The following is a 26,030-nucleotide window of genomic DNA, read 5'->3' as shown; positions in this document are numbered from 1 at the left end:
TCCAGGTTGGAAATATTTTTCTACTCTTCATGTTCTTTTTCTTCATCTACGCTGCGCTGGGTGTGGAGCTGTTTGGCTGGCTATGTCTGTCACACACACACACACACACACACACACACACACACACACACACACACACACACTTTTACATTAGATTTCAGAGTTTGTCTCATATATAGAGTTTATTTTAATCATTGAAGCTCAGCCTTTAATAACAAATGTTATTGACTGTTAGCTACTTGAACTGGTGTTAATAGTGTATCATGTTTTACCTTTAGCTCAGCTGAACTAAAGGTGTGGTTCACACATTTCATTTTAGGGATGAACAATCTGGTAACTCAAAACATTTCAGAGAGATTGTATTGTTGAAACAACAAGTCCACTGTTCAAAGAACTCACTGTCTGTTTCTGTGTTTCCTTCTGTTTTCATCAGAGTGCACAGAGGACAACCCCTGCCTGGGTTTACATCGGTACGCCAACTTCAAGCACTTTGGGGCGGCCCTGCTCACGCTCTACCAGGTGTGCACCGGAGACAACTGGAGTGGGATTCTGAAAGTATGCACACAGTCATATATGCACACACAAGCTCCAAGCAAATGTTATCTCAACATGTAGACTAACGGTGTACAGGAATGCAACAAGAGGAAACATTGTCTACATGTTGATGTTACCTTCAGCATGGAGCAGCAGGTAGCTGGTCTGAGCTTCACCTAGAACTGGATTGTTTAGTTTGATTGGAGGATTTTCAACTAGGATAAATGATCTGATCAGCATGTGTACATGTTTTACTACTTAGCACTGTTCATTTATGAATTGACACAATAGGGACTTGTTATTGTATGTTGTTTTGTCTTGTTCTCTATGTGAAACGTATTATGCTGCTGTCTGTGAACCAGCCCCTGATTCTTGCTCTATGTCTTCAAGGACACATTGAGGGAGTGTCCTCCAGGGGGAGATGGCTGCTCCAGCTACATGAACTTGGTCTCCCCTGTCTACTTCATTACCTTTGTCATCATGGCCCAGTTCGTGCTAGCAAACCTGGTGGTTGCAGCCATCATGCAGGCTCTGGAGGACAGCAAGCAAGTAAGTCCTTGACCATGTCCTGGTGGAGGAGTGTGTGTACATATAACAATATTTTGACATTTCAGTGAAACCCTACTAACTTCTGTCTCCCTCTTGAGGAGGACCATGTTAGACCTCCAAGAAACCAAGGCCCTCAGATGATTGCGGATCCTGCTGTCCCAGCCCCCGAACCTTGAACCCAGCTGGGGATAGATTTGGTGATCTTCCTGATGAAATCACCAACAGCTTCTTTTTATCTGACACAAATGTTTTTTTCTTAAAGTTCATTAGCAATGTGTAATTTACATAAACCAAATACTCTGATTTTGTAGCTTGATAATATTTAACTGAACATGTGATTTAATTTTTTTAAACATTGTATTGAGTCGAATCTTTAATCTTTGTGGATGAATTGTATTTGTATCTGTATAGTTGTGTTAATGCTTTAATGTTTCTGTGAATCTGATCTAATGTTTTTGTAACAGTTTGTTTTGAATATTTAATAATTTTATAAAGCACTTTAACATAAACTATGAAAGGTTGGTTGTTTATTATTAATTCATCATGTCAGTGTTTTGAATTTATTCCCACAGAAAGACATCAGATAAAGACACTCTAAGTTATTTTAGATATTTAAAATCCTGCTTTTGTTTGTCTGAGTTTAAATAGATGAATCTTCAGCCAACATGAGGTCTTACATACACATCCAACAATAAAATATAGGCCTGAGCAACAAGCTAGATTATGTGCAGCTGTATCATACAAAGCCCAAGAGTAACAAACTTCTTCTGCTCAATAAAGAGAGCTCATCCAGAATAAATGTCTACTTTAATTTAAATTCATGGTTTCAGAAACCCTTTCAAAGCAAACCATAGTGTAGGTGTTAAATACTCTGCAGTGAGAGTTTTTGGTAAACCTTAATGACTCGGCCCTCATACAACAGTCCTGCTATAATCCTTTATGAAGCTGTAAAACCCAGAGAAGGAGGAGGAGGAGGAAGAGGAAGAGTTTATAATGATAACATAATGACAACCAGACCTATTCTCAATATTTTCAGAGAACGTCTTATTTCTAATATTTAGTAAACAAAGACAAAGAGCGCTATAACCCTTTTTATATTTTATATTTCTCTTCATGCTCTTGTTATCTTTTTGTGGGGATATGCAGTTCACGAGTTCATAAAAAAAGCACCCCTCTTCTACATATTGTTACTTAACAATGATTTCATTTCATTTCTGTGAGGAAATAATTCATGTACTGTTGTCTTAATATCTTTTTCTTCAAGTTCTGTCTTACTAAAGTATTTTTGTGCTTTAATGACACACACAGGCAGAAAGCACTGTTTAAGTGAATTACATGTAATTACCCACTTTCGCCACAAGATGGAGTATCCTGTTTAGTGAGTTCTTCTGCCGGAGGTAAACAGTAACGCTGCGTTGTGGTTCAGTGCTGTAATGCAGTGTCGTGTAGAAGCGTGTTATCAACATGTGCTCTTCTGTTTGTGTGTATTTGCAGCATTAAAACACAAAAGTCACACTGAGAGTCCTTCTTTAAGTGTGCAACAATTTCCCACTTTGTTTTTATTTCCTCCCCCTGACTGTGACAAAATCTCTTTAACAGAGGATCACTCAAGTTTTAATCTGATTTTGTTTTTCCAGATCAACATCAACAGAATGAATTAGTCACTAATATCTAATGTCATACAGAGATAGAATAGAAGTATTCATGATCAGTTATTTCTCCTGTTAATGTATATTAATATATAACAAAATAATAAAAGAAAAAAACATATAAACATATAAACATGAGAACCTGACTCAATTTTTCCATGGGATAACTAGTAGACAGGCATTGACTGGAAAGACTGCTCTTTTTGTCCCACCGCTGATGAGGCAATGATTCATCTGTCTTTGGATTCCTCTTTTAGTCCATTTTCTGGAGTTCCCTTTCCCTCTTTTTGAACAGAAACACAGATATTCATTCAAAAATCAAAGTCTTTTTTTTTCTATTTGGGGAATTAAATAAATAAGGAGTACAGTAAAAGGAAATTCCAAATAAAACATTTTGTCTTATGAACTAAGTTCCAGAAATACTTTACCCCATATGTTTTCAAAATGAAATACTTTGTTCTTTTCAGAGGCTATTGTTTTTATCATATTCAAATAATAAAGCAGTTGTTTACGCCAATGTTTTAGTGAGGGAGGATATGTACATTTAAATGGAAGTTTCATAGGTTTCCCACAGCAGTTCCGGGAATTGCTGGTTTTTATAATACATTTATTTCTTCATTATTATTATTATCATTATTATTATCATTATTATTATTATTATTATTATTATTATTATTATTATTATTATTATTATGTGTTAATCATTTGTATTATTATCATTATTATTGTAATAATAATTTATTAATTTCAGTATTTATAGTATTTTCCATTGAAACGACTTGAAGTGTTAAAACGTAAACTGTAATGTTCTCATTTGTTAGTACTTCTTTAGGAACCTTGATTTCCCTGCTTTCTAACTGTATAAATAACCTATGTTTTTGTTACCTGTTACCTTCTCAGCTCCGTGGCGTCTACCGTGGGAAACAACGACACAACTGTTTTGCTCGTTTGGTGCCGGTAACAAGCAGTCCAGGCCGCTTACTATAAATAACAGAGGAGACAAGTTGAACTTAAACCGGGTCAGGTTTATTGCTGTACACCGTCAGAACCTAGACTGTATAAAATCAGAACATGTAGATTCTTCTTCTACTGTTTTACTACTTTATTACTCTGCACGGGATACTAACACGTTCAGTTATTCTACTTAAACATGACTTTAAAAATTAATAAAAGTAAAATCTGATTAATATACACATTAAAACACCATACAGGACATAAGCACACATAAAATAAATAAATATATGGAAACAGAAAAGTTAAACAACGTCCACCTACCTCTCCTCCAGGGCTAAAGGGGGAGAGGGAAGGGGCAAATCAGATATAAAGGTCAAGAAACCAACGAAGAAGAAAATTACCGAAAAACGAAGCTGCTCATTGAAATACTTTTTAAAAAGAAAAACACAACGAGGCTCTAAACAAGCACACACACAGACAAACACACACACAAACGCGCGCGAACGCGCAAAAACACACACACACACACACATAGACACACAGAGTTATAATTTGTGTAATTATGAAGTCAAAATAATTAATATTGTATTTTTAACCCTGTTACATAACCAGCTCGCTGTGTGTGAGTGTGTGAGTGTGTGTGTGTGTGTGTGTGTGTGTGTGTGTGTGTGTGTGTGTGTGTGTGTGTGTGTGAATGTGTGTGTGTGTGTGTGTGTGTGTGGCTTCAATAAAAAACAACTTCAACCACTGAAACATAATGTTTAAAAATGTCATCATGAATGCGCAGTGTTTCTCTCATTTGATACGGTGTTGAATTCGTTGGAGGTAAATAAAAAGAAAGGCACAATGACTTGAAAGTTGTATTTTATTATAAACTGACAGGGTGACAGACGAAGCACTGGATTGTTCTTTTCACTGAACGTCATGCGTAGTCTCTCCCAGGGAGCACACAGGGCAGCTCGTGCATTTCCTTGATGTTGTCGAGCTGCCCGCTGGAAAGGTTCTTCCCCTCGTTGATTTCTGCCCGTGTCTTCTCCGCCGAGTTTCACGCTCTGGTGTATTCGCCTCTTCACATCACAGCGTTGCGCACGTCGCTGTGATCACACTCTGCTAGGCTGCTGTTGATTCGTCAATGTTGAGTACAGCCCTCATCAGCGTCGTGACCCAGCACGAGACGGATATCACAGCAAATCTCTGCCTGTCAAAGTTCATGACTACAACCACTCCCAGAGGCTCCTCATACCCGGGCTGTACTTCAAACCGACTGAAGAAAGTCCTCAGAGACACCAGTCCATGCTGCAGTGTGTCGAGGATTCTTCTGATGACTGCTTCCATGCTTTAGTCTGAAGTCTGACCAGTTAGAGTTCGATCTGGATTTCAAATGAACAACAGGCTGAATATAAGAAAGATATTTTCGGCTTGAAATCCAATTTTTCGTTTGTGGACAAAATATTTGTTTCCGTGTCACCCATACATAGTGATCCATGACTGTGTTAATATACTAATAATCACAGCAAATTGCCCCGAGGAGGAGAGCCTGTGTGGTTTTAGACTGCTCCGCCCACCGAACGCCACCAGGCCGCCTGTTTCAGAGGAAGCTGCGGGTCGGTGCTTTCAGCCGAGTCGACGGAGCTGTCTGCCTTTCAACACAGCATAAGTTGTGAGGAAGAGAGACTCACTGTGATCACCTCTGGATTTTACGCGGACGTGTCCACGGCAGGTGTATCGTAGTGAGAGGCGACCATACATTTTGGACCCGAACCAATTTGTTGTTGTTGTTGTGTTGTGTGTTAGTCTGTTCATTTTCTGTGTCATTATTTTCCTAATACATTTTCAGTGTGAGTTTGAAATAATCACTCGGCTGCGCTGGAGTGCGTCGAGGGTTCCTCTCTAAGCTGCTTCTCGGTGGCGGGTCCCGTCGTGACCCGGGTGCTGCGGGCACAGGAGCTGGCCCTGTCCTGGGACATCCCTGGATGGGACTTGTCGATCTCGCAGCGGAGCTGCCAGCCCGTGGGGGAGCCTCGCGTACGGGGGCGCCAGACGCCCTAGCGCGCGCACTCAGACGTTCCCCCTCTTTTGTAATTCATGCTCAGAGTGTGTGTTTGTATTAATAACTCAGTGTGGGATTTCCTTCTGTGGACTAGCCTCAATGTCACGTTGTTGTGTGTCTCGATTTTATTGGGTTTTCACCGCCGTGCTATCTGCCTGAGGTTTAGCTGCTTGTCGACAGAGGAGGTGAGCCGTGCGTAAAAGGAGCTGATCGGCTGTTTGAGTCACAGCAGGCACCTTGGAGGAGTAACACGGTTCAATGCTGCGGTGAACTGGACCAACATGTTTCTGAGCTCAGAGTCCCCTCTGAATGCTGAGCTTTAAAGCACCATGCACTGTCAGCTGGCCCGCCCCGTCCATTCTCACTCTTACTGTATGCTCCGAGACAGCGTGTCTGTTTGGGAGGTCACCTGCAGAAAGCTCTCATTGATCTGCTCCAAAGAATATTACATGATTTGTGTTTGAGTGTGTGTGTGTGTGTGTGTGTGTGTGTGTGTGTGTGTGTGTGTGTGTGTGTGTGTGTGTGTGTGTGTGTGGCTTCAATAAAAAACAACTTCAACCACTGAAACATAATGTTTAAAAATGTCATCATGAATGCGCAGTGTTTCTCTCATTTGATACGGTGTTGAATTCGTTGGAGGTAAATAAAAAGAAAGGCACAATGACTTGAAAGTTGGATTTTATTATAAACTGACAGGGTGACAGACGAAGCACTGGATTGTTCTTTTCACTGAACGTCATGCGTAGTCTCTCCCAGGGAGCACACAGGGCAGCTTGTGCATTTCCTTGATGTTGTCGAGCTGCCCGCTGGAAAGGTTCCTCCCCTCGTTGATTTCTGCCCGTGTCTTCTCCGCAGAGTTTCACGCTCTGGTGTATTCGCCTCTTCACATCACAACGTTGCGCACGTCGCTGTGATCACACTCTGCTAGACTGCTGTTGATTCGTCAATGTTGAGTACAGCCCTAATCGGCGTCGTGACCCAGCACGAGACGGATATCACAGCAAATCTCTGCCTGTCAAAGTTCATGACTACAACCAGTCCCAGAGGCTCCTCATACCCGGGCTGTACCTCAAACCGACTGAAGAAAGTCCTCAGAGACACCAGTCCATGCTGCAGTGTGTCGAGGATTCTTCTGATGACTGCTTCCATGCTTTAGTCTGAAGTCTGGCCAGTTAGAGTTCGATCTGGATTTCAAATGAACAACAGGCTGAATATAAGAAAGATATTTTCGGCTTGAATTCCAATTTTTCGTTTGTGGACAAAATATTTGTTTCCGTGTCACCCATACATAGTGATCCATGACTGCGTTAATATACTAGTAGTCACAGCAAATTGCCCCGAGGAGGAGAGCCTGTGTGGTTTTAGACTGCTCCGCCCACCGAACGCCACCAGGCCGCCTGTTTCAGAGGAAGCTGAGGGTCGGTGCTTTCAGCGGAGTCGACGGAGCTGTCTGCCTTTCAACACAGCATAAGTTGTGAGGAAGAGAGACTCACTGTGACTTCCTCTAGATTTTAGGCGGACTTGTCCACGGCAGGTGTATCGTAGTGAGAGGCGACCATACATTTTGGACCCGAACCAATTTGTTGTTGTTGTTGTGTTGTGTGTTAGTCTGTTCATTTTCTGTGTCATTATTTTCCTAATACATTTTCAGTGTGAGTTTGAAATAATCACTCGGCTGCGCTGGAGTGCGTCGAGGGTTGCTGCGGGCACAGGAGCTGGCCCTGTCCTGGGACACCCCTGGATGGGACTTGTCGATCTCGCAGCGGAGCTGCCAGCCCGTGGGGGAGCCTCGCGTACGGGGGCACCAGACGCCCTAGCGCGCGCACTCAGACGTTCCCCCTCTTTTGTAATTCATGCTCAGAGTGTGTGTTTGTATTAATAACTCAGTGTGGGATTTCCTTCTGTGGACTAGCCTCAATGTCACGTTGTTGTGTATTTCGATTTTATTGGGTTTTCACCGCCGTGCTATCTGCCTGAGGTTTAGCTGCTTGTCGACAGAGGAGGTGAGCCGTGCGTAAAAGGAGCTGATCGGCTGTTTGAGTCACAGCAGGCACCTTGGAGGAGTAACACGGTTCAATGCTGCGGTGAACTGGACCAACATGTTTCTGAGCTCAGAGTCCCCTCTGAATGCTGAGCTTTAAAGCACCATGCACTGTCAGCTGGCCCGCCCCGTCCATTCTCACTCTTACTGTATGCTCCGAGACAGCGTGTCTGTTTGGGAGGTCACCTGCAGAAAGCTCTCATTGATCTGCTCCAAAGAATATTACATGATTTGTGTTTGAGTGTGTGCGTTTTCATCTGTGTGAGTTCTGATGATTGTTTGTATATGTTGTGGTGTGTGTGTGTGTGTGTGTGTGTGTGTGTGTGTTAGTGTGTGTGTGTGGCTAAATAAATAACAACTTCAACCACTGTACAAAAGGCCGTCATATCGGAGCTGGACGTCTGTTGCATACAGAGCCAGAGTGTGACCGTCTGCTCCTCGCGCGCTCCACGGTCTTACGCGGGCACGCGCTGGATACCTGACGCGGGAGCGCGCAGCAGAGGAAAAAAGGAGTGCAGCGAACGTGAATGTGGATGGTTGTGTGAACACAGACTGATTGACTGCTCGGTTGACAGACAAAGTTGCGTGCGTCTATGGGAAAGTAAGTTGTGTTTATTTGTGCTGTTAGTGTATTCGTCTGTTTAGATTTATAGTATAAGTAAGAATAGTGAAGTTAATTGTTAGTTATTTGGTTAGCTTGATGCACGTGGCTCAAGTGAAAGTCTGAACGTTATCCATAAAGTTTAACAAGTAGATATAGATAATAGATAGTGTGCATTTATGAAAGATATTATTATACACATTGTAAAGTTGAATATCAATACCTGCTATTATTTGTTATCTGAAGTGTGTTATTTTGTTCTTTACAGAACCACGCTTAAGTGAGTCCCATGTTCTGAACTGTTGCAATTCCGAATAAATCCTTGAAAGAGAGAAGTTTCGGCATCCGTGTTTTAACAGACACCCCTGGAGCGAAGTGTATTGACGTAATTCGGACCCTATACAGTCCTACAAACCCTACATAACAACTACTGAAACATAATGTTTAAAAATGTCATCATGAATGCGCAGTGTTTCTCTCATTTGATACGGTGTTGAATTCGTTGGAGGTAAATAAAAAGAAAGGAACAATGACTTGAAAGTTGTATTTTATTATAAACTGACAGGGTGACAGACGAAGCGCTCTTTATCTTTGTTTACTAAATATTAGAAATAAGAAGTTTCTCTGAAAATATTGAGAATGGGTCTGGTTGTCATATTTGTTATCTTTATAAACTCCTCCTCCTCCTCCTACCCCTACTCCTCCTCTTCTTTCTCCTGCTCTTGTTTTTCAGCAGTTTACATCCTTATCCATTACTGTCCCCTTCTAGAGGTTTTCTTTCTCTGTCCTTGATCTTTTGAAGTTGTTCATTCGGTTCAGTTTCTCCGAATAACAAACTCTGCATTCTACAGAAGTGTTGCCATTTTTCCTGATTGTCCAGTAATTATAAAGTTTATATCATTCAAATAATGATCTTCTCTCTTCTGATTACAGCTTCATAAAGGATTATAGCAGGACTGTTGTATGAGGGCCGAGTCATTAAGGTTTACCAAAAACTCTCACTGCAGAGTATTTAACACCTACACTATGGTTTGCTTTGAAAGGGTTTCTGAAACCATGAATTTAAATTAAAGTAGACATTTATTCTGGATGAGCTCTCTTTATTGAGCAGAAGAAGTTTGTTACTCTTGGGCTTTGTATGATACAGCTGCACATAATCTAGCTTGTTGCTCAGGCCTATATTTTATTGTTAGATGTGTATGTAAGACCTCATGTTGGCTAAAGATTCATCTATTTAAACTCAGACAAACAAAAGCAGGATTTTTAATATCTAAAATAACTTAGAGTGTCTTTATCTGATGTCTTTCTGTGGGAATAAATTCAAAACACTGACATGATGAATTAATAATAAACAACCAAACTTTTATAGTTTATGTTAAAGTGCTTTATAAAATTATTAAATATTCAAAACAAACTGTTACAAAAACATTAGATCAGATTCACAGAAACATTAAAGCATTAACACAACTATACAGATACAAATACAATTCATCCACAAAGATTAAAGATTCAACTCAATACAATGTTTAAAAAAGTTAAATCACATGTTCAGTTAAATATTATCGAGCTACAAAATCAGAGTATTTGGTTTATGTAAATTACACATTGCTAATGAACTTTAAGAAAAAAACATTTGTGTCAGATAAAAAGAAGCTGTTGGTGATTTCATCAGGAAGATCACCAAATCTATCCCCAGCTGGGTTCAAGGTTCGGGGGCTGGGACAGCAGGATCCACAATCATCTGAGGGCCTTGGTTTCTTGGAGGTCTAACATGGTCCTCCTCAAGAGGGAGACAGAAGTTAGTAGGGTTTCACTGAAATGTCAAAATATTGTTATATGTACACACACTCCTCCACCAGGACATGGTCAAGGACTTGCTTGCTGTCCTCCAGAGCCTGCATGATGGCTGCAACCACCAGGTTTGCTAGCACGAACTGGGCCATGATGACAAAGGTAATGAAGTAGACAGGGGAGACCAAGTTCATGTAGCTGGAGCAGCCATCTCCCCCTGGAGGACACTCCCTCAATGTGTCCTTGAAGACATAGAGCAAGAATCAGGGGCTGGTTCACAGACAGCAGCATAATACGTTTCACATAGAGAACAAGACAAAACAACATACAATAACAAGTCCCTATTGTGTCAATTCATAAATGAACAGTGCTAAGTAGTAAAACATGTACACATGCTGATCAGATCATTTATCCTAGTTGAAAATCCTCCAATCTAACTAAACAATCCAGTTTTAGGTGAGCTTGAAGCTCAGACCAGATACCTGCTGCTCCATGCTGAAGGTAACATCAACATGTAGACAATGTTTCCTCTTGTTGCATTCCTGCACACCGTTAGTCTACATGTTGAGATAACATTTGCTTGGAGCTTGTGTGTGCATATATGACTGTGTGCATACTTTCAGAATCCCACTCCAGTTGTCTCCGGTGCACACCTGGTAGAGCGTGAGCAGGGCCGCCCCAAAGTGCTTGAAGTTGGCGTACCGATGTAAACCCAGGCAGGGGTTGTCCTCTGTGCACTCTGATGAAAACAGAAGGAAACACAGAAACAGACAGTGAGTTCTTTGAACAGTGGACTTGTTGTTTCAACAATACAATCTCTCTGAAATGTTTTGAGTTACCAGATTGTTCATCCCTAAAATGAAATGTGTGAACCACACCTTTAGTTCAGCTGAGCTAAAGGTAAAACATGATACACTATTAACACCAGTTCAAGTAGCTAACAGTCAATAACATTTGTTATTAAAGGCTGAGCTTCAATGATTAAAATAAACTCTATATATGAGACAAACTCTGAAATCTAATGTAAAAGTGTGTGTGTGTGTGTGTGTGTGTGTGTGTGTGTGTGTGTGTGTGTGTGTGTGTGTGTGTGTGTGTGTGTGTGTGTGTGTGACTGACCTAGCCTGCCAAACAGCTCCACTCCCAGCGCAGCGTAGATGAAGAAAAAGAACATGAAGAGTAGAAAAATATTTCCAACCTGGAATCCAAATGCATGTTAGATCTTCTGCATAAAAAACATGTCACCCTGAAAACTCTCAACCAGGGACCAGGTCTGTATGAACCTCTACCAAAGGAAAACATGGCCTGTTATTATTTCTAATGTTGACTCATCTTTAACACATGAACTCTTGTGAGGTGCTTAGTGAAGCCAAAAACAAAGATACCAGAGGGTCAGAACCTGCAGAAGTGAGCATGCTCACAGCAGTGACAGATAAAAAGCTGAAGCTTACTTTACATTTATAATAAAAGACAACAAACATATGAATCCCACTTTGTCTGTGTTTACCTGCAACAGAGTCTTGATGACGGTGTTTAGCAGAACTCTTATCTTTTTGGCCTTCAGCACTGAAGAGACACAGGAGCAGTTATGAATAACATACAAACATAGTATACTCCTTCCTAGCATTCTATCTCTTTAGGAGATGTATATATGAAGCTCACCTCTAGCCTTTACATACAAACACAGACTTTATGTCGCTCAAGACGGCTCTAAAGTGTGTTTACCTTGTGCCAGTCTGAGCACTCTGCAAACTCTCAGGATGCTGGGATTGATGGGCATTTTGTCCGCCATGTTCATCTTGCTGAAGATGATGCTGAGTATGGAAATCACAACTACAATGATGTCCAGCAGATTCCAGCTAAAACACACAAAGGTCTCACTTTAGGAACTAGAAGACCGAACATGCTGAAGCAAGTACTCTTATTGATGTAAGTGTGTTACCTGTCTCTCATGAACCTCAGTACACCAAACGCCACCAACTTAAGCAGGACTTCGATGACGAAGATGACGGTGAACACATAGTAGGAATACTCTGTTAGTTTCTCTACATACTGGAAGAACAGAGACAGCATCAATGTCAACCACAAGTTATCTCACACTGCAGAGCTTACAGGAAGTATTCCAAATGCCCGTGTGTGTTTTACCTGAGGCTGGTTATAATGTTCCACAGCCATCACCAACACACTCAGGAAAATGGTGGCGGTCACAAAGAGGTCCAGGAAGCTACTGGTACACAGAGTGTGGATCCATCGACGCAACTTGGAGTAGTTTGTGAAATAGGGAACCTGCTCAGGTTCTGGAACATCAACAAAGAGAAAGCAGATAACTAGAGGGAATATCCATCAACGCTGACAAAAGAAAAGCAAAGCTTATTTAAAGAAGTCTCGCTCATTTAAGGGGAAGATCTTTTCCTTTTCTGTGGATTATGTGATTCCCTTTTCAGAATGATTAACACACAGCACATATTCAGTTCGCTCCACGGAAGGCAATCTGTCAGGCTTTGTTTAGAAAATCTAACAAGTACACGACAGGATCAAACCTGGAAAGTTAAGTTCCTTCTGGTGTATCATCACTCTCCCATCCCCGATCTTAGTGAGCAGAAATACAAGTAAGCCATTCTGTTTCACACCAAAAGGACCATTAGTTAAACATGTATTGATAGTTAAAGTTCAAAGTGCAGAGCTTGTACTATTTGGCTGATCAGTTATCACAGTGATTTGTATCCAGCAGAGGAGCTATGATTCTTGTCATCGGCCCAGATTGTATAAATAATAGACGGAGCTGGCCGGTGTCAACAGACCCTTTGGATTAGGCCTTTTGGCAGAGTTAGCTTCTTTGTTTTTCTAAACCAAAAGTCAGCATATTTGAGAGGGTGGCACGAGAAAGGAGTCTACAAATGCTAAATTATCAAGTTATAAACTTGTTGTTCATCTATTTATTTGCCCATGAATAACAGAGTGTACCAGCATGTCTCCCAGAAAGACAGTCTATGTTTGGTGGTTGCTGATGTTCATTTAAGAGACAAAGAAGCTAAGATAGAGAGTGGAACTCTGCAAACTTGACACCTGTTTCCAGCTGGTTAGCCAAAACTGAAATGTTGGGTTCTTGTCATCACTACAGCCCACTGTTCTCTCTGTGGGGAAAGTTAATAACAATCTGGGCTCATATGCACTGGCTGCTGATAAATCACAACAAACAAGCAGTTAATAAGTTGGATATGGTCAGAGGAGAGATGGATATCTTCCCTACAAATAAATAAAAGAACTCTTCACACACAGGAGCACTCACAAACTGACTCACTACTCCCAGACAGGCTGCTCATCTGTTGTAAACAATGAATGAAATGATGACCTCCCTCAATATTTTCATATGAGGGATAAGTCAAAGGACTTTCTCTAATTCATGAACACCCACAGAATCATCACACAGCTCTGTTACCTCTGTGCTGCGCTTGCACTTCTCCTCCTCCCTCCTCTAGTGACACTTCATCTGCTGCTCTTTGCTCCTGCTGACACTGGTGGAAGGTCTCCACCATCACCCCGATGAACATGTCCAGGAGAAAGAAGCTCATGACCATGAAAGAGATGAAATACAGCAGCATCCATTCATTGTAGTTCTTCATCGGCTGAGAGAAGGAGAAGAAAAGAAATGTAGGTTTTAAGTTTTTTGTGTTTGAGAAACAAGAGATGCATTTCACACTGATGTCATACGAGGGGAAACAAGTTGAGAACTTTGAGGAAGGAAATAAATATATTGGGTAGCTTTGCTTTATGGCACAAGTATTTTCACATTCACTTCAGACATTGTGTTGTTTTTACTTTGTCTTGATATTTCTTAGATTTCCAGTTTATTTTGTAAGATCCTCAAGTCGTCCTTGTATCTCTTGGTACCTTGTCTTGTGTTGTTTTTCCTTGTGTGTTTCCACTCTATCGTGTTTCCTGTTTTATTTAGTAGTTCTTGATCCCTGTGTGTCTGGTTTAGTTTTACTTTCTGCCCTTGTGTGTTCCCCTCCACTTTGCCACCCTTGACCATTAGGTTGGCATTATCAATATTTCTACAAACATAAACAAGGCATGACCCAACAAAAGTACCTGTTTGCCTACTCCAACAGCATCCAGCCCATCATACATGATGTTCACCCAGTCATCCGTCGAGAACATCGCAAACAAGGACATCAGAGCCTGAATTGAAAACACAAGAAAGTAAGGTAAACAGGGGAACTTTATTAAGTTCTATGATCTATCAGGATGAGATATCTATATTACAGTGAGTAGTTTTACAGGAGCGTAAGCCAACACATCTATTTTTCCATACCTGAGGCAAGCTGTCGAAGTTGAACTTCTTTCGTGTCCAGCGATAGTTGGCAGCCAGACATTCACTCTTGGTGGTGATGTTTCTGATGTCGTGACCCAGGCAGTGGTGGAACTTTCCTTTGAACAACTGAAGTGTGACAAAGAGTGTGTGTGCTGTTATTTCAACTACCATCCTGACACTATAATTACACTTTTAAAGGCAAGAACAATTCATTACCAACAGATGTGTTTAGAACTGGCCAGGGTCATAAAATGTTTGTTTTACCTGCACCCCCAGAATGCCAAAGAAAAAAAAATACACGCAGCAAATAAGAACGATGTTCCCGATGGGTTTGACTGCAGCGATGAGAGATTCCACAGCCAGCTTCAGTTTGGGGGCTCGCTTGATCACCCTGAAAGACACACATACACACAAATGTTAGTGAGAACCAGCACAAGTACCTACAGACACAAACAGAGTGAGGAGGACAAAAGTATTTAGTTACACTGAATACACACACACAGAGACATGATGTACCTCAGTGAACGAAATGTGCGCAGCAGACGTAAAACCTTGAGGATGCTCAGCATGTTGGTTTTGCCCGTATTGCCCAGAGAGACAAAGATGTGGACCAGAGACAGAATCACCAACAAACCATCCATGGTGTTCCACAAAGAGCGACAGTAGCTGTCCTTCCCAAAGAGTAAACCCAGAGCTAGAACCTGGAGCCCAAGTTACAATATATTAACGCTCCAAGAAGTTTCCTCTTTTAAACACTCACAGCAACAAAGATTCATTTTGTTTAAAATGATTATAAATACTGTTAAAAAAATCAATAACTGATGTTTACCTTAAGAAGCATCTCAACCAGGAACACAGCAGAGAACACGTACAGGGACACATTGAGGATCAGTCGCTCCTAAAGGGGAGGGGAAATGTGTGTTTGAGCAACATGCATTTTGGTTTCCATATAACAAGCTCCTGTTACCATTTGTTTCATGAAATTCACAACATCCAGCTTCACTGAGTGTGTGTGTGTGTGTGTGTGTGTGTATGTGTGTGTGTGTGTGTGTGTGTGTGTGTAGCTGTTATCTTCCACATGATACACATACAAAGATTACAGCATGTGAACAAGCACATACAACATGTGTGAGTACAGTCAATATACAGAGTTCAGGTATGTGGAGGTCTTATATGTAGTTTTTGTGTCTCACCGTGCTCCTGGGATCTATCCCTGGCCTCTCCATAGCAATGGTGACACAGCTGAGGAGAATGAAGAGTAGGATCACGTGGTCGAACATGCTGTGAGAGACCATGCGTCGGCAAATCATACGGCACCTAAACACAAACACACACACACACACACACACAGACACACACACACATACACACGCACACACACACAGACACACACACACACACACACACAGACACACACACACACTCCAATTAAAAAAAGTTATAGTCACTGAAAGTCACACAATGAGGCAAAGAAAGCAGAATGTTTTAAACCCACCTGTTCCTTGGGGAGAACACGTAGAGTGACCACTCGTCATGGTCTTTGCACCAATCGAGAACTTTCTGGATGAAGTTCAAAGTTCTCTAAAGGGATAGATAGTTCCACAACAGTCCCCTGTGTTATTCCAAAGTACGAACCAAAGACTTCAAAGACAACAACACTGAAAATATAGGAACTAGCAAAAATGTCCCCAGAACTGCAGCAAAGATAATTATTTGGACTCTCTGCATCATTTCGATGTGTAGAATTTTGTAAACCATCAATTATGTGCACCAAAAGACTGACTTTCAAAGGTTTCACTTCTAGGATCGTACCTCGTCCTCACTGGTGTCTGGCAGTGCAAGGTCAGGGGCGGGGTCTGTCACAGAGGGCCTGCTGGGTTCAGTCTCAGAGGAAGCGCTGGATGGACTGGAAATGTCCTGAAAGCTCTGAACCACTATGCCCACAAGAACATTCAGAAGGACATATTTTCCCACCATAATGAGCACAACAAAGTAGAGAATGGCCCATGGCGATGTGGTGGACATGGCATTGTACAGCACCAGATTCCAGTCCTCCTGAGTCAGAATCTGGAGTTAAAGATTTATTACACACATCAATAAAGGCACAACTTGCACGGTGTTGGGACACAATGACTATTTTTGAAGAGAAGTAACGCACACCAAAGCATTTGGTGAGGGGCTGACCACTGGCTGAAGACTAAAGTGAAAAAAGTGTCACACACTCTGGATCCACGTGTAGTTTTCTTTGATGGCGTTTCACTCCTCTGGCCCTCTTCGTGATCTTGAAGAGGGCCAGAGGACTGAAAGGGTTTAAATCAAATTAAAGTAAATATGGAACCAGAGTGTGTGACACTTTTTCACTCAGGACATAATGACAAGAACACAAGTTAGCAGGCAAGAGAATAACCTGAAACACGGTGACCATGGACCAGAGTAGGGTGTCAAAGTTTTTCCGGTCAGGGACGATGTCTCCATGTTTGGTCTTGAACTGAAATTTACCACCAAACAGAAGCATACCCAGCACACTGCAGAGAGACAAGAACATGCAGTCAGAGCTCTTGAAACACGAGCATCTTATGTGTAACTCTTGGATTATTAACAGTGTTTACATGCCTGAAAACAAAGTTGAGAGACAGCAGTAGCAGGAAGAGAGCAGATGCCTCTTCAAAAGTTTTCTTCAGCACCCGCAGCTGTCTCTCCAGGTAAGGCAGGAAGTGAAGAAGCCTCACAAACCGTAGTAAACGCAATGACCGCAGGACTGATGGTTTGCCTTCAGCTTTACCAATGACCTCCCACAAACTGAAGACAAGGAGGAAGAAAAGAAGCAAAGAAAACATACTGACATGAACAGACGGATGTACCATGGACAACAACAAAAAGAAAAACACAAGAGTAGACTTGTAGCCTAACAGCTCTATCCCTTCACCAATTAGCTAACTAGCTAAGATGCAGTTTACATCAGTTTGTGGCTGCCATAGATGGAGAGTTTAACAGGCAGATATATTTCTATATTTTAATGATCTTTTGAGGTAGTTTCACATCTTTTTGAAATCAAACAGTAGAGGTACCTTCACAGTAATTTACTGGAATGAATATTCCTCGAGAATGTCTTTTCTTTATGTTCTTCAGCAAACCGTGTGAGTACTGATTATAGTACCTGATGATAACGAGGACAAAGTCAAAGTTGTTGTTCCAGTCCTTGAAGTACTCCCACTTGAGAGCCAACAACTTTGCAACCATCTCCATGAGAAATATGATGGTGAAGATGATGTTACAAATCCGTAACACCTGTGTCAACTTCTCGGGCTGCAGAAAGATAATGATGACATGGTATTAATGTTGAAGGAGGGCAGATTCTGAAATGTCTCTCTCTCTTTCCAAATCATTCCAAAACAACTCCAAGTCTAGATGCAGGGTTCCAGATTTGTGCAGCACATGTAAGAATTTTCCCAAACTCAAGGCAAAGACTGAGGCAGCTCTCAACAGCCAATCAAAGCTTTTTATCTTTGTTCTTATCCCTCAGCCTCCCCATCTGACTCTTATTAGAGAATCCCAGAGTGGACACAGAGTAGGCAGACTGGAACACTTTGCTCCTCACCTGCTCATGGTGCTCGAAAACCAAGGCCCCCACACTGAAGACCACAACAAGCATGATGAGTCTGTCAAACAGTGTACTTTCAACAGTCCTCTTAAGGATCCTCTTGTAGGGTATCCAGGCCTGGCCCTGAACGAGAGGGGAGTCAGTGATGTGACCTCTTGTTAGTGAGGCAACAATGCAGCTTAAGGCGGTATCACAGAATGTTTCAGAGGAGTCTCACCAAGGTATCAACCCTGTCATCTCTGCCTCTAGGGTGCACTCTGTTCTGAATTTCACTGGTAAAAGAAAAAGAGATGGATAAATAACTGGAAGTAGACCAGAAGGGTGACATTTCAATTCTCATGTTTACATATTATGCTCTGGCAATGAACGTCTGCATGTTTGTTTGCTTTTGTAGTGATTAGCCCTCTGATGTTTTTAATCACAAACAAAACTTTGTATGTAATTTTATAATGATCAGAACTTCCGAATTGTGTGACAAAACTAGAGGCATGTCAAAGGATGATTGTAACTGAAATATTTTCTACATATTTTAACAGCAATTTCCATAATGTCAAAGAAGACCTAAAGAAGGCAGCTTTAAAAACAAATGCAAATGAAAATCCTTTAGATAACTTTTTTCTATTAAGGTCTTTTCAAGATGAAGACTATAAGCTGATCAGATGAGCGGTGTCGGAGAAGATCATTTTTTAAGGACCTTTGGAAATGTACCTAAAGGGGTGATTTTCGCCACTTTGCCAAAATATCTTACTTCCTGTCGACATTTCACCACATTAAGAGACTTTTTGAAGGTCTTGGCATGATATATGCACAAAAAATTCAGAAGTGTAGGTGAGAAAAAGGCAAATGAGGAGGGGCTTTTGGAAACTTTGGGGGGGGGGGGGGGGGGTAAAGAGCGGATTTGCTGAGGTGTTGGGCACAAAACCAAGAAATTATCACATTTTTCACCAGGCCTGACAAACCTATGAAATCTTGTGAGTTTTCAGATATGGTAAATCCCTCAGAATAGGGATTTACTTTGGCAGAAAACAATCCTATGCATTTCAGTAGGGCCTCCGCACCAGTCGGGCCCTTATTAAGAGAGCATTTATCTTAAACCTTTAGAATAATACAAATGTTGTTGTTTTATCATTTCACCGCAGACATCAACTTGTTTAAGGTACTAATGAAAAGACTTCATATATACAGTAACTGACCGTTTCATTCTCAAGAGCATCCCCGTCACCAAGCACTTCAACTTGTTGAAGATGTCTGCGATTGTCACAGTGCCAGCAAGTTGAACTACTGTCTTCCTCTCCATGTTCTCTGAAAACTGGGTGGCGATCACCACGGCGCACACGTTCATCATGACAAAAGAGCCAATCTGGTTGGGGAGGTATAGAGGGGCTGTTTAGAGCAAGGGTTGGAAAGATCTCGGAACATCTTTCAGGGAGTTGCAACAAAAACATGTAAGTCATTTTGCCCTCAATTAGCAGTCATTTGGCCAAACAGGGATCAACAAGGACATGGTTTCACACTGGGGCTGTTAAAAACACTGACAGTGAACACTTACCATTGTTACAAAAACAAAGAAGAGAAAAGTCCAGAAGGAATGGGAATCCATCACATAAAACATGATCTCCGACCATCCTTCCAGTGTGACCACCTGTGGACAGAGACAGAGTGTTTAAATAGACCTACAATTCAACATCTGTTAACATCTTTTTATTTTGGACTACTTGATTTTATTTTCACTTCCTGCCCTTATGTGCTTCACTCTTAATTAGTGTCACCTGTGTCTTGTGTCACACCTGTGTTGATTGCACTGTGTGTATTTAGCTTCTCTGTTTCCCTTCTCCTTTCGTCACTTCATTGAGTCTACCTGCGTCTCTTTCCCTGCCTTCTCCAGAGTCTCAGTTGGATTTGGGCTTTTTTTTTATAGTTGTTGTTTTTCTCTTGTTTTTATATTTATCAGACCCTTTTATTTTGTCTGCATTTGAGTCCTTTTACTTTTGTTTTTGCATTTAAATGTGACAGAAAGCTGGAAAAATCCCTGGCAAGTTATTCTCAGGAACTCACTAAGTATACATCGGACACTCGTGTATTTTTTAAGTTCTAAAGTTTCCAAAAAACATGACAGGTAAAAAGAAATGTCCATCGGGACATATTCTGAATACAAATCAAGCCTAACACTGATATTCTTAGCTCCTTGCAATCCATCTTTTTCCTTTTATACTTTCAAACTAAACTTCAATATTTGATTCACATATAAAAGTTCTCACCTGGAATATGGTTATCCATGAGAAGAAAATGTTGTCGAAGTTGATTGCTCCCATGTACGGATTGGTGTCCCCTGCACGACAGACATTATAGTACTGGTTCCAGTCGATGCAGCCACTGGTTCCATTCACAGCAGCTGAAGCATGCTGGGTAGCATCCATTGAGCAGGTTTCTCCATCCACTCTGTAAGGAGGGATGTGACTGCAGCGCTGCATCCCATCCTTGTTGTCAGGCGCACAGATGAATTCAAACTTTTGACCATACTTTGGAATAAAGTATGAACTCAGGGACACGTTGTACTTTCTAGAAAAAAAAATATCAAAAAGTTAAAATACAGTTCAAGTGATGTGCTATAGAAATGCGTATTGAGAAAACCTTGTGCTCTATAGACTGAAAAACTGATCAAAGCTTCAACGCAGTTTACACAAAGTTATCCATAAGTCACATCACAAGAAAAGTGATGGATCATATAATGGGATTTAGAAATGGTCAAATAATCTGATAGTTGATTCACAGAATATGAAACAGTGATGATAACAATCAATATATTGTAAAGTTATAGTTCATGTCCAAACACCCAGGGCATTTGTTGGGTCTAGCTCAAAGTGAGCATATCAAGTGTATGTTTCATATTATTTATTATCATATATTACATTATTGAGGATTTTGGACTGTACATATATATCTGAAGGAGATTTTTAGAAAAGTCTGACTCAGAGAGAAATAATAATATGCAGATTACATAGATTATGCTGATTAAATAAAGGTTTTTCCTTACGTAGGAATATCCTCTCCCAGGAAACAGCGGTTGCGCAGCTGACCTGCCCACAGCTGAACCCCAACAACGGAGAAGATGTGAATGGCCAACATGTTGAGGAAGAGGACATTGGCAAGCATGGGCAGGGTGTCAACAAGTCCGGCTACCAAGACTTGCATGCCTATAGAAAATGAACAGAAGAAAAGTACTCACACACTGTTTGAAAAACACTTAGTCCCAGTGACTGGATGTCCATATTGAACATCATCAGCATTCAAAGACCAGTGAGGTGCAGTGGTGGACAAAGTACACGTCTTCATTACTTCAGTCAGAGTACAGATCCTCCTGGTCAAACATTACTCCAATACAAGTGAAAGTTGTTCAGTCAGATTATGACTTGAGTTAAAGTCCTGGAGTACTTGCTTTTAAAAATACTGAAGTATTCAAAGTGCTTTTTAAAATATCTCTAAACGTATTTTCACAAAGCATGAGGTCAGTCAAGAATGCATGGGTGAACATTCTGCTCCATTCTGTTTATCTAGAAAACCAGATTTCATATCTAAAAAGTCTACCATGAAATATAAACTAAGTTACTACAAGCACAGACAAGTTTACAATGTTCCTCTGGAATCAAAGCAGTGTGTTAGCTCCAGACCTCCACATGCTTTCTCAGGTTAGATGCTGATGTTTTGGAGGCTGTGATGAAGTTTGTGTGGTAAACAGATCAGAGATTTACAACAATACAAACAATCATTCTTTATTTCAAAACCTCAAACGTGGGTTTAAAATATACACTTTAAAAATGAAAACTTAAAATTGTTGGCCTGAAAATGATTTTTGATTTTTGTTCCATTTTGTTGCAAACTACATCAAAGTAGTGATCTCAACTACCTGTATTAAGTTTGTTGTGTAATGATCTGTATTTACTCTACGCTCAACCGAGGTACGGCTACACCACTGAGACAAACCAAACACAAGTACAAGAACAGTTTACGGTCTTTGGGATCTGATTTCAGAAAAGAAAACTCATCAGCTGACTTCAAAGATAAAGTCGTGAGTAACTAGAATGATGATAGAAATGTAGAGGAGTCAGTAGTATGATATTTGTCTTTCAAATGGTGTGGAGTCAAAGTAATAAGTTACCCCAAAAAAATAATACTCAAGTAAAGTACAGATAATCATCAAAACATGTACTCAAGTAGATTTACTCTGTTACTGTCCACCACTGCTGAGGTGTGCTAAGCAGTCTTGTCAATGACTTACTTGGTATTCTGCTGACCAGTCGGATCGGTCGGAGAGCTTGAAAGACTTGCCAGTGGAAGCCGTAGCGGGCAAGAATATAGTCCAACACCCTGAGGGAAAAGTTGCAGGTGTTAAAAAAAAACCTTTATTTTGTCTAATTTCCTGGTCAAGAATAAAGATGTGTAAATGTTGTAATACTTAATACAAGCACGAGAGACTGATAGTTCAAACATCTTATGGTGAAATGTTTTTTCACACGTTTTCAAAAAGTCAGATAAGACTTGTCTAAAGTGTTTTGTTTATCCAGTTTTAAACAAAGAGTCCTGCTGTGTTCATTCTTCAATAAATGTTCATGTTGTTTTTAACTTGAAGCAAATGAGAAGCTTCATATGATTTCTACAGTGGGCTGCTGTTGTCTACCTACAGATGTAATAGAGGCATTTATAAACACAAGAGAGAGAAGCTGTAAGATACTTACTCTCCAGAGTTGATGAAGAAGTCAAACTTGTTCCAGCTGTTGGAAAGATAGCCAACGACCCCCAGGGCGACCATCTTGATGACCATTTCCATGATGAAATACGCAAAGAACAAAGCCTTAACAATCTGTACAAATAACAAAGAGAAGTAAAAAATACAGCAACACCAATGATATTGCAGACATTAGTAATCATTATATCTGGCTTTACTACAGCTGCAGTGACTAACCAACGGTACTTTTAGTGACACAGAAACATTTAATAACAAGTTGACCCTGATGAGAGGGCAGGTGATGCTCACCTCCAGGTAGATGTTGTGCTCTCCATTGGGTTGGTACATGCACAGAGTCACACAGGTGAGCAGGGCCACCAGTATGGATGAATAATCCAACCAAGTGGAGGAATATGTTAAGTTCAAACAGAGATTAAATAGATTCCTTCTTATAACTTTTGGACAACTGAAGATGAAAGATGTCATGACAGAGGCACCTGATGGGACTTAAGCTTGTTCAATGTTTATAGAATGACAGACTCTGAAGGGAAAGCCTGAAAGCTGCTCTCCATCACTTACTAGGACAGAGACAGGAACACAGATTCATATATCTGCTATGAAATCAAGTCAAGCTTTCAAGCCTGTAGTTTTGTTTGTCGTCATGTTTAGTCTCAGCAGGTATCAGACATAGCTGGACTTCCAGCAGAAATAAAGGATATGGACTGTGGATCATTTGCAAACACAAACTACGAGGTGTTGTTGTTTGTTTGAGGCACAGTAGAACAACCGGAGCCAGGGCTGGGTATGGAAGCTCCTGTTCCTCAGGACCTGTTCCCTCTTCATCCAGGATGTGGAGGGCCACTCCATCCTGCTGCTCCTCCTTTCTCACCACAGAATGATCCATGATGAAACTAGAAACACAGACATTTTTGTCTCAATTGTTACCACACAATTACTGGTACTTCAGACACAATGACCACAACATGTAACCCATACACCAACCCCCTGAACCAATTCTGCTAAACTACAAGCACAAATCCTACTTTACACTCAAATTGCAGTTCTAAAACACACTTTTTTCAAAACACTACAAACAATTCTCTGCATTTGACACAATTTTCATGAAGAAAATCTCTTGTTTTCACAAGGAACACACTGATTCAAAATCTAAAGTTAAATGCCCTACTTTACACACTGACTCATCACATGGGCAAACACATGTCACACAGTTTTACAATTAGCAATCAGAGCTATATTTCCGTCGGCTGCTTGGCCAGGGAAAACATTGCTTGAGATGTGGATGAGGTGCTGTGGCCAGACCGAAACAGAAAACTGAAAGAAAAAGCTCAGAATCATATAAACAGGGGGTAACACAGAGGAAAGAGCAGGCAACAGTAAGTGGGGTAAATCATAAAGGGAGAAATATGATCCAAAAATATTCAACAGGTGTTTTCTCTGAGCACAAAACACTCTCAAAAAACTTTTAACTTCCCTTTAACCCCCCACCCCCTACATCTCTTCACTTAAGACAGAGTATACATAAATAAAGTAAGAAAAGCAAACAAAACAAACAAACAAACAAACAATCAAACAAACATAAACCAAAGAGAGATTACCTATTCATACAACTGCAAATTCAATATGTGTATCTTTTAAAAATAAAGCATAACATTTTATAGAGGGAGAAGCAGCCCGTAAACTTCATGAGATTATTGAACAGAAGACAAGATAAATAAAAATTATAATAATTTCATATATATTTAAACAAAGTCCAAATTCAATGTAGTGTTCAGTTAATCAACAAGCACATTACACTCCGTTTTGTGGACGTTTCGGGGTTAAATGTGGAGAGGACAACATGACATTAGCTAGCTTGATCATTTCTCTCATAGAAGAACCAACATGTGGAAACATGTCACTATAGCCATCCAAAGATTCACATTAAAGTCAGACAAATATTGTTGACTTTAAAAATCTATGAAAATGTGAGAAACGACACAGTTTGAAGCTTGATGAAAACAGACAGGGCCAAAGCAGTGAGCGGTCAGTGTTAATGTCTGATGAGATATAAAGTCCCAGGATGAGACAGACCCCGACACAGAGCTGTGATTCATCCACAGTTAGCATCATATGGATTATTATCTGTCTGTTGGTCCAACATTAAACACTTCAACTCCCCGTCAAACATTACACAGCGTTATTGACCTGTTGATGCTTTAAGTTTCTTTGGATTGATCACCTGAACTAGTTCTTACCTCCTCCGCTGCAGCCGGTGTTAGGGTTGCTGGACCGGATCCAGTCTTCAAGTCGTTTGGTCCCGTTTCCCTTTGTAACCGAAGATAACATGTTTGACGAGTTGTTTACTAATATAACGATCACGGAAACTAACGGGCTAAGAAATGTTCTTCCATTGAAAATACCAAAACATAGGCTATTTAAAAAACACATCAGTTTCTCCGGAACTGCTTTGGGAAACCTATGGAGTCAAACGATGTTTGGCATTGAACAATCATTTTAACTGAAAACAAACTGAAAAAGAAACATTGGCATGGAAACATGTGAAGAAAATTAGGCTAGGAGAAAACTGTTATGACAACTAAACAAGAACTATGGCATTTACACAGTTCTAAAAATAGAATAATTGAACCTAAATTATGATGAAATGTTAATTGTTCAATGGTCCTGTTTCCCTCGGTAACCGAAAATAACAGGCTATCTGCTGCATCGTTTAATAATATGATGATAGCGTGAGTGACAGTTAATAATCGGTGTCAAGTGGTTTGGACCAATCAGAATCAAGTATTTAACACAGCCGGGTGATGAGTTAAGAAACATAGAAACAAAAACATATGTTATTTAATAATAATAATAATAATAATAATAATAATAATAATAATAATAATAATAATAATAATAATACAAATGAATAACTAATAATAACAATCATAATAATGACAATGACAAAAATAATACATTTTAATAATCATAATAATAAACAGCAATTTCCCCGGAAGTGCTGTGGGAAACCTATGAAACTTATTGTAAAAAGTGAGGGCAACAGTTTCTTTGCCATTTAAATTTTGATTTAAAAAGATATAAGTGACTTTACATGCTAAACTATACAATAATAATAATGATGGTAATAACAGCTTCTTATTATAGCAATAATAACAACATGAGCTCTGAAGGGTCTTAAGGAACATTCAAATGCAATAATAAGCAAGA

General features: G+C 40.4%; 2 protein-coding genes and 1 long non-coding RNA gene across 3 annotated transcripts; 2 read left to right on the top strand and 1 right to left on the bottom strand.

Annotated features, from left to right (window-relative positions):
* Window positions 1-369: 369 nt before the first annotated feature.
* LOC117811854 (voltage-dependent T-type calcium channel subunit alpha-1H-like) lies at window positions 370-1,299 on the top strand (the record flags this gene model as incomplete). The annotated part of the gene is made up of 3 exons (XM_034682331.1): window positions 370-555; window positions 925-1,083; window positions 1,182-1,299. Coding segments are annotated over 3 exons (423 nt in total), but the record flags the coding sequence as incomplete, so codon positions are not given.
* A 6,872-nt stretch (window positions 1,300-8,171) lies between these two features.
* LOC117811193 lies at window positions 8,172-8,912 on the top strand. Its single transcript, XR_004630946.1, has 2 exons — window positions 8,172-8,378; window positions 8,647-8,912. It is a non-coding gene; the product is annotated as an uncharacterized LOC117811193 (long non-coding RNA).
* A 995-nt stretch (window positions 8,913-9,907) lies between these two features.
* Window positions 9,908-25,338, bottom strand: LOC117811571 (voltage-dependent T-type calcium channel subunit alpha-1H-like). The gene is made up of 31 exons (XM_034681925.1): window positions 25,061-25,338; window positions 23,525-23,716; window positions 23,115-23,208; window positions 22,816-22,940; window positions 22,359-22,447; window positions 21,117-21,276; window positions 20,341-20,641; window positions 19,632-19,724; window positions 19,276-19,442; window positions 18,300-18,354; window positions 18,080-18,205; window positions 17,639-17,787; window positions 17,095-17,280; window positions 16,889-17,006; window positions 16,294-16,548; window positions 15,977-16,062; window positions 15,675-15,798; window positions 15,311-15,379; window positions 14,998-15,182; window positions 14,746-14,872; window positions 14,482-14,607; window positions 14,259-14,348; window positions 13,606-13,792; window positions 12,312-12,463; window positions 12,109-12,218; window positions 11,892-12,025; window positions 11,674-11,732; window positions 11,286-11,364; window positions 10,787-10,908; window positions 10,253-10,411; window positions 9,908-10,158 (listed from the first exon to the last, which is right to left on the bottom strand). Exons 2-31 carry the CDS (start codon window positions 23,707-23,709, stop codon window positions 10,081-10,083), a joined length of 3,990 nt encoding a protein of 1,329 aa, XP_034537816.1. The 5' UTR covers window positions 23,710-23,716; window positions 25,061-25,338; the 3' UTR covers window positions 9,908-10,080.
* Between the last annotated feature and the right edge of the window lie 692 nt (window positions 25,339-26,030).

Source organism: Notolabrus celidotus, chromosome 4 (genome assembly GCF_009762535.1).
Source record: "Notolabrus celidotus isolate fNotCel1 chromosome 4, fNotCel1.pri, whole genome shotgun sequence".
Taxonomy (NCBI): Eukaryota; Metazoa; Chordata; class Actinopteri; order Labriformes; family Labridae; genus Notolabrus; species Notolabrus celidotus.
This window is presented reverse-complemented; position numbering and strand designations above follow the sequence as displayed.

Excerpts from the sequence above, each read along its gene's own strand:
- LOC117811571 (XM_034681925.1), bottom strand. The coding sequence starts at position 23,709 with ATGGATCATTCTGTGGTGAGAAAGGAGGAGCAGCAGGATGGAGTGGCC. Across the intron at positions 17,007-17,094 it reads TCTCTCAACTTTGTTTTCAG|TGTGCTGGGTATGCTTCTGT; the intron begins GCATGTAAACAC and ends GTCTCTCTGCAG. Across the intron at positions 10,159-10,252 it reads CTCTGGAGGACAGCAAGCAA|GAGGACCATGTTAGACCTCC; the intron begins GTCCTTGACCAT and ends CTCCCTCTTGAG.